The sequence below is a fragment of the Durio zibethinus genome, chromosome 9 (assembly GCF_047325235.1).
Source record: "Durio zibethinus cultivar Kanyao isolate XHJ-2024 chromosome 9, ASM4732523v1, whole genome shotgun sequence".
Lineage (NCBI taxonomy): Eukaryota > Viridiplantae > Streptophyta > Magnoliopsida > Malvales > Malvaceae > Durio > Durio zibethinus.
Genome location: NC_143170.1, coordinates 27,174,339 through 27,182,161, shown reverse-complemented (window position 1 = coordinate 27,182,161; position 7,823 = coordinate 27,174,339). Strand labels below are relative to the sequence as shown.

The window sequence follows — 7,823 nt, the reverse complement described above, 5'->3', positions numbered from 1 at the left end:
TTTATATAATATTTGATCGGTTTATGTTTGTTTAAATTAAATTAATTTATTTGTAAATATTAAAAGAATATATTTATAAATAAATAATTAAATATGTTTATAAATAATTAAAAAAGTTTGTAAACAGTAAAAAATATGCAAACAAACAAATAATTTAAACAAGTTAATCAATTTTCAATTACTATCTTTAAAATAATTAATTATGTAAATAAATATATCAATAAAAAATAAAATAATAAAAAATATAATATTTTATTATTATCAAATTGTAATAAATTTTTAATCAATTTATAAATAAATTTATAAACAAACTTATATATATAAACTAACTAAATACATTTTATTCGAAATAAATTTAAATATGACATAATGATATAATACAAATATAATATGAATATTAAACATAAAAATGACATCATTCAAAATTTTGACAATAATTATACATATATTTAACAAAATTAAAAATATAAATTTAATAATTTTATATCAACTTAAATTATAATATATAATTTTTACATAAAATATAATATAAATATATAAATTTTAATATTTTATATGATATAAATGTTCGAATGATATTATATAATAAACCGATACCTACGCTGTTTGTTTTAGGCCCTAATGATAGGTTGGACACTTTCTAAAGAAAATTTTTTGCTGAACCATTTAAAAAAATGGTAAACCAGGGCTAGGGCTAGCGAGGTTGGGCGTCTACAGTCCTGGCCCCTGCTAGTGGTCACCAAACTCAAACCCAAGGCTTAGATAAGGTGGGTCCATTTGAGATTCAGCTTCTGCAACTTCACCCACAAATCTCATGAATGCTGGAAAAAGTAAAGTAACCAACTTAAACAGGACCAAGTTCTGCTAAAAGCGTCTGCAAATCAGTGGTTTTGAAAAACCACAGTTCCACGCCCCAATCATCAGACACAGACACAATAAGAACACAACAGACAACGCTACAAATTAAACTTTGGAAGCTCAGTAGCATCACATTCATTGGCCTAAAGAGGAAAAAAGAAAGGAAACAAAGGAATGGAGTATCACAATCATGAAATGAGAAAACATCCAAAAGCATTACTCTATGTTTTCCATATTTCTTTGAAACTTGAAAAAGTTGGTTATTCGATTCTAAATCAGAAGATGTGCATAACTACTTCATAGATCAATGACGCGAGACAACTTCTGGATCCGGTTTAATAAGAAGTCTCCTTGTTTAATGGTAGCCTGGTAGAGAGCATTCTTCGCATCAGGGCGATTAGTTTCAAGAACACCGGCAACCTTGTCAATCTTGCAATGAAGCTTCCCTGCCGCAATAAAACGTGATAGCTCCCTGGAATCATGAAGAGAAACAATCATACCAGGGCAGGATATTTAATACTCCCATATTAAAATCAAATGAGAAGTTGCCTTAAACAAACTCAAGCAATTTTAACAGCAATGATGAGAAATAGGGGAAAAAGGTCTACAACCAAATAGGGAGGTCATTGGATGTAATCACTTACAGATCAATGAACTCCACTGTCACCCCAAAAGCCTTTGCCATGGCTTCAATTGTAACACTCTTGTAGGATTCCAGAAATTGAGAGTAAACAACAGTTCTGACCTCCCTCATGTAGAACCGGAAATGTGGATGCAAATAGCGGTCCAATTTTATCGGCTCCAGCAGGCCAGCTGATATATAATTCAAACAAATTGAACGAATTGATTCATCAGTGAAAGAAATTTTAGCTTTTATCAAATGTGACATAACTCATAAATGTTAGGAAAACAGTGGGACTAGATAGGAAGGGATAGATATCGGGACAAAGTGACAATTCTATATCAAGTTATAAAAAAATTATTAGACCTATACGTACCAAATGCTAAGAAGAATGATTTGTACTGACAATCGTAAAGAGAGTTCAAAAATTCCGAAAGATATGGAATTTTTCCGATAACAGTCAAGATCTCGGGAGCATCAACCACCTACAACATTATCCATTCAGTAACTTTAACTGGCCCAAATAATAAGTAATACAAGACATAGTACAACAATATTGAGGCAAACTCCACAATACCTTTTGTTTTAGGGAAACTCTATCCAATGATATGATGCTTGTAAGCACAGTGTAAAATATGAATGTGTCATAAGGGAAAAGTTCATATGTTGTGAAGGTCGAAATGGAACCCAAAAATAGATTGGCAGCCTTCTTAAAGTTTCGAGTGGACATGCAATACAAGCCTTCATACACCTTCAAACGGTTCTTCCTCTCCCAATCACCTCCTTCTTCAAACAAACTGGCATCAAAGTAGGAGCAGCAATAAGTGAAAGGCATACATATCAAGTTATGCAAAAGTCAAAATTAATGGATATTGTTAATCCATATGATTATGTACTTTTTTGCTTTATCAATGCTCTTGGAAATAAGATCAAAATCCATGTAGAAAAAGCCAATCTGCAATGTATAGAACACCAAGTCCATCTTTTGCCCAACAGCAACCGTCTTGCTTTCTGTCACCTTTAGTTGCTCCAATGCTTTCTCCTAGATCGAGAAGGGCATAAGTCAAGATGAAAAATATAGCATTAAAACATAAATATGGCATTAAAACATAAATAGAAGAGCAATAAGCCACTATTATAAATACCTTTTCACCTATCCGAATGTAATATAAGGATTTAGCTAAATGTGCTTCTCGAACTTCGCTTTCACCCAAGTTTTCTTCAGCATCAGCAATCCTACAATGCCAAAAAGGCAGGTTTGGGTTAAACATAATTCAATAAAACACAATTCATCTAACATCAAGATGCATTTCTTTCCTATTTTTTTGAAATGGGTTCAGTCAATTCACTTTAGACTAAAAATTCCACATTATATTCTCATTAATTATATGAGTAAAGTGGTATAGTTTAAGGGCTCTTTTAGTATTTTAGCCATTAAATAAACCCTAACTAACAATGTGAACCAAAAGCCTAAAATCTTATACTTCCATCAACAATTAAACCAGAAAACCTAAAATCTACGATAAAGTTTCGATCACACTTAATCAATCAGTAAACAAAATGGGGAAGAAATGTAAAGGAAAAAAAAAAAAAGGAAAAACTCACTTCTCGTCGAGCTTCTTAATCTCGTCCTCATTCTTGGCACGCATCGAGTCAAAGACGCTCTGATCCAGCTCCACCACTTTATCAGCAACTAGGGTTTCATAATATGGAGTCATATCTAAAACCGCCACAACCACGAAAAACACATAAAGCATTCGTGTTAGAGTTGAATCGGAATAATAAAATCGGCAAAGAAGAGTTGAATCGGGGGAGTTACCATTGGATTTGACCGAATTGAGGACCTCGTCCTTGAGCCGTACCTTCTCGATGTCAGGGACGTCTGGGTGCTTGAGGAGGAAGACGTTGTGGGCAAGGATGAGTTGCTGTGACTGCTGAGTTCCTTCTTGTGCGTCCATGGTTAGTCGATTGAGTGGGCACTGAGTTGGAGCGAAACGAGTTCTGCTTCTTTTCTGACTTTGCTTGGCAAACGAGAAATCAGAAAAGAGGCCTCCTCGGGGACCTAAATACCGGATTGAAACACCACGCGCTACTCTTTTTTTCTTTTCTTTTCTCTTTGATAAATTAAAAAACTATAGTAATTATTTAAAATAAAATAATTACATATATGTATATAATATTATTTTATTTATTAAATAAAAAAAATTAAAACTATGCAAAAATATTTTCATTTTTTCAATGGGTGAAATTTGTTGTCCGATAAATACATATATATATATATATATATATTTAAATAGGTAAATGGATAAAAAAGATCTATAAGCTAAATTTTAATAATTATTTAATTTTTTTATTTTATTATAATTAATCAAATCTTAAATTTTTTATTTTAAATTAATTAAATTCTTAAATATTTATTTTGACTTAATTAAGTTCTCATTGAACAAAAACAATTAAATTTTTTTAATAAAAATTCAATTGATGAAAATAAATATTCAAAATTTTAATTGTTGATAAAAATAAAATTTTAAATAATTATTAAATTTAATTTAGAGTTTTTTTTACTTTTTGTCTTTGAAATATAATTTAATCAAATTAAATTAGTTATATAAATGAATAGAGTTTTCAACTAATTTTATTTAAATATATTCAATTTTTATTCATTTATTAAATTTAACAAATAATTTTAAATAATATTTTAATGTTTGTTTATTAAATGAGCTAAATAAAATAAATTAGATTAAAATTTATTTGTTTATTATTTGTTTACTATTTATTTATAACAATACTAATAAAATTATATTTTTATTATTTATTCTAATCTTATTTTAAAATTTATTTATATTTATTTAAGTTTGTTTATATTCACTTGTGATTATTTATTTAAATTTATTTAGTTATAATTTATTTATTATTCTTAAATATATTTATTTATATATATTTATGAACATATTTATTTATATGTATTGATAAATATATTCGTTTAATACTTATAAATAATCTTATTTAATTTAATTAAATTGAATATAAATTGAACACAAATAATTTATTATTTAAATAAATAAATATAAATAAAATAATTTTTTTATTAAATACCAATAAATTCAAATATTTTTAAAAATAAATAAACAAATTACAGTTTCTTTCGTTCATATCCTATTCGATTAACTAAACCGATTACGAAGACTTAAAATTTGCTCCAAAAGCACTTATCGGGTAGCCCATTTGAAGAAAAAAATGATCTTTCAAATATATTCTGATTTGGCCAAAAATAGACAGAATATCTGGACCGGCCGTTTACAGGAAATTCTAGTCCCAGGTTTGACAGCATCAACGGTCCTGATAAGCTGGTAGAAAAAAAGTACAGTCCAAGACAGTAGAAACGCACCGAAGTTGGGAACCTGAACCCTTGGGCTCACTCTTTTTCTTGTCATGTTGAACACTGACACTGTGATGCAGAATCTAAAGAGTTTTTCTTTTTTTTTTAAGGTTGTACTTTTTCACTTGTGTTTGATAGAAAAATCGAACAATGGGAAAGAAAAAACATGGTGATGGTCCCACTAAACCAATCGACGTCGCCTCTTCAGATCCTGGTATTAGTATCTCTGCTCAATTCTCTGCCTTTTCTTTCCTTTGTTTATTGGTTTATTTTCTCTGCTCTTTTTGGTTGGTGTTTTGTTATTTTTTTTTTTAGGAAAAAAGGAAAGGCAAACAATGTGTTTGGATATGAAAATTAGGATAAAAATTAAAAATATTTTTAAAGAATTAATGACCAAAATTTAAACATCATTTTTTTTTAAAATTCATATACGATTTTTGTTAAAATTTTAAGTGGTATTGTTTTTTCGGCTTTCGTATCCTGTTAAAATTATCAGATATACTAAAAAAATAGTAGTAATTTTTTATTTTTGAAATTTTGAGAACAAAATGTATGATCTGACTTTTATATGAAATAATCTTCTTAAAATTGGTTTTGCATTTTGGTGGTTTTTTTTATTTTAATCAATTTACTTTTGTTTGTAGCAACTATTTGAAAGCAGAAAGCAAATGCTTTTGTTTTTACCTGTTAACTCTGCTATTTATGTTATCATCTTAAGAAATGCAAGAAAGAGAATGAAGTAATTTGATTTCTTCAGGTCCACTTCCATGACAATTTCATAGAACATCAAATTACCCTTGGCCAACATTTGACTACTTATTTCTAACATGAATTGATGGAAGGCTGAGCTGATTGATAAATAGAAAGTTTGATACCAAGTTCATTGTGTTCTGGCAGAGTATAATCGGTATCCGATTTCAAAACACCGTTCGTGTTGGGTACATATTATATGTTCTTTGAGGGCTTGCAAGAGGAAGATAAGTAAACAGGAAGCTCAAAAAATAAGGGGTTTTCGGTTAACTGCTCCATGTTTTTTAGGTAACATTCCATGTCGTGCACGATCAAAGGGAAGAGTCAGGTGCCAGAGTTTGATATCTAAACAAAAAAGGAGGCTAGACTCTGGAGCATTTGAGTGCTACATGGAGTAAGCTATATAGCTTAGTAATAATTTTCATTGTTTTCAACATTTTTGAAGTTTTCTGTATATATTTTTGAAATGTTCAGGAATTTGTGGAGCAGCTTCCCTGAGGACAAGCGGAATTCCTTTGCATACTTTGACTGTCAATGGTTTGCATGGTACATGAAAGCATCTTTTCGAGAAAAGGTTCTATCTTGGATTAAGAGGAAACAGATCTTTTCAAAGAAATACGTTCTTGTTCCAATAGTTTGCTGGTCAGTATTGTCAATATCATGGTGATCAAACGCCTTGTTCGGTTGGCAGTGAATGGAATTTTATCATTTTGAAACTGTATCTCTTTAGGAGTCATTGGAGCCTCTTGATCTTCTGCCATTTTGGTGAAAGTTTGCAGTCAAAAACCAGAACACCGTGTATGCTGTTGCTGGATTCACTACTGATGGCAAACCCAAGGCGTCTTGAACCAGATATAAGAAAGTATGTTACTCATTTGCTACACTTGCATTCCTAGTTGAGTAAAATAGCACAATTTCTAAAGTCCAAGATGTATTTCTTGCTACCAGGTTCGTGTTCGACATTTATAGAGCAGAAGGCAGGCCCGAGAATAAGCAGATGATTTATCGAATTCCTCTTCTGGTGCCAAAGGTGATTATAGTACAAGCTGTTGGTGATGTTGTGATCATCCTTAACATCTGTTTTACCCTTGATCATTTCAGGTGCCACAGCAAAGAGATGGTAAAGAATGTGGAAATTTTGTTCTCTACTTCATAAATTTGTTTGTAGAAGGAGCTCCGGAGAACTTTAGCATTGAAGGCTACCCTTACTTCGTATGTTTTTCCTTTTGCTTCCTTGTATATTCTATCAAATGTGGATTATAAGCGTGGTGATGAGGTACTACTTTTCATTGTTACATTGCAGATGAGAAAAGACTGGTTCAATGCTGAAGGAGTGGAACGCTTTTGCGAGAGGCTTGATTCTTTTGGCAAGTGATTTCTGTTAGCTTTACCAGATTGATCTATCATTTTCGTTTTAAAAATGATACATTGTGCCAATGAACCTTTATTTATGTGATAGATTAGCTTAGATGTGGGTGTATATCAGCATATGTCAGATGAAAGAAACATTAGCTTAGATGTGGGAAAATATGTCGATGAAATAAATATTGTCATGACGCCAAATAGCACTGTGAAAAACATTCTTTGCTAATCCATTTTGCACTCGTTTCTTTGTTGTATAGAAACAACTCAAATGTTCTGAACTCTTCTGTACCATAATTTCTTTCCGTCTTGCTGTGATTGCTTTGTTTGGAAATCCAGAGGTTTCCCCTTTTCTCTTTTGATGGTTTTCTTGGAAGGGATCGACTAACATAAATTATTAGTTAGTCAAAATTTCCGTACTTAAGCATTTGTCAAGGTAAAATACCAGTTGGAATATTACAAGTTTGCAGTGCTGATAACTTTCGACACATTTTTTTTTTATTTGAGACTGTCATGATTTGATCCTAGTCACTGGAACTAAGAATCCAGTCACGCTGTGCATTTGGCCAATTTTGACACATTATTTGTTGCGAGAGAAAGCTAGGAAATGAAATGTTTGGCTTTTAGAGGTTAAAGATCATCAAGCTTGCACTTCATAAAGCATGCCAAAATAATAGTTACAATTTTCAATCACAGTGATGTGGAAATGGACTCTTGAGGCTTGATAAACCTGTATTATCTCAGACGAAGCATCTGCATCACAGTCAATGGTTCTTTCTCCTTCTTGCCATCTTTGGTGGATTATGTGTTTGAAGGTATCTTTCAAGCAAATGCAACCGTGGACCAAGGCAA

General features: G+C 31.1%; 2 protein-coding genes across 4 annotated transcripts; one reads left to right on the top strand and one right to left on the bottom strand.

Annotated features, from left to right (window-relative positions):
• Positions 1-963: 963 nt before the first annotated feature.
• Positions 964-3,519, bottom strand: LOC111313657 (26S proteasome non-ATPase regulatory subunit 6 homolog). Its single transcript, XM_022914326.2, has 8 exons — positions 3,300-3,519; positions 3,086-3,200; positions 2,626-2,716; positions 2,377-2,522; positions 2,058-2,277; positions 1,857-1,965; positions 1,503-1,671; positions 964-1,330 (listed from the first exon to the last, which is right to left on the bottom strand). Exons 1-8 carry the CDS (start codon positions 3,436-3,438, stop codon positions 1,156-1,158), a joined length of 1,164 nt encoding a protein of 387 aa, XP_022770061.2. The 5' UTR covers positions 3,439-3,519; the 3' UTR covers positions 964-1,155.
• Positions 3,520-4,676: 1,157 nt separating this feature from the next.
• LOC111303749 (Cysteine proteinases superfamily protein) lies at positions 4,677-7,204 on the top strand. 3 transcript variants are annotated; one of them, XM_089766065.1, is made up of 8 exons: positions 4,677-4,872; positions 4,970-5,073; positions 5,757-6,003; positions 6,084-6,251; positions 6,340-6,471; positions 6,558-6,639; positions 6,711-6,821; positions 6,913-7,204. In XM_089766065.1, exons 2-8 carry the CDS (start codon positions 5,010-5,012, stop codon positions 6,982-6,984), a joined length of 876 nt encoding a protein of 291 aa, XP_089622191.1. In that variant the 5' UTR covers positions 4,677-4,872; positions 4,970-5,009; the 3' UTR covers positions 6,985-7,204. The 3 variants fall into 3 exon arrangements, with proteins under 3 accessions (XP_089622191.1, XP_089622192.1, XP_089622190.1); XM_089766066.1 differs by lacking the exon at positions 4,677-4,872 and having other exon boundaries at positions 4,880-5,073; positions 6,099-6,251; XM_089766064.1 differs by lacking the exon at positions 4,677-4,872 and having other exon boundaries at positions 4,880-5,073.
• The last annotated feature ends 619 nt before the right edge of the window (positions 7,205-7,823 follow it).

Bases quoted from the DNA above. Each gene is read 5' to 3' on its own strand.
- LOC111313657 (XM_022914326.2), bottom strand. From the start codon at position 3,438: ATGGACGCACAAGAAGGAACTCAGCAGTCACAGCAACTCATCCTTGCC. The intron at 2,717-3,085 runs GTGAGTTTTTCC...TTGGCATTGTAG, and splicing joins ATTAAGAAGCTCGACGAGAA to GATTGCTGATGCTGAAGAAA. The intron at 2,523-2,625 runs GTATTTATAATA...TTCTCGATCTAG, and splicing joins ACATTCGGATAGGTGAAAAG to GAGAAAGCATTGGAGCAACT.
- LOC111303749 (XM_089766065.1), top strand. From the start codon at position 5,010: ATGGGAAAGAAAAAACATGGTGATGGTCCCACTAAACCAATCGACGTC. The intron at 6,004-6,083 runs GTAAGCTATATA...TGAAATGTTCAG, and splicing joins GCATTTGAGTGCTACATGGA to GAATTTGTGGAGCAGCTTCC. The intron at 6,472-6,557 runs GTATGTTACTCA...TCTTGCTACCAG, and splicing joins CTTGAACCAGATATAAGAAA to GTTCGTGTTCGACATTTATA.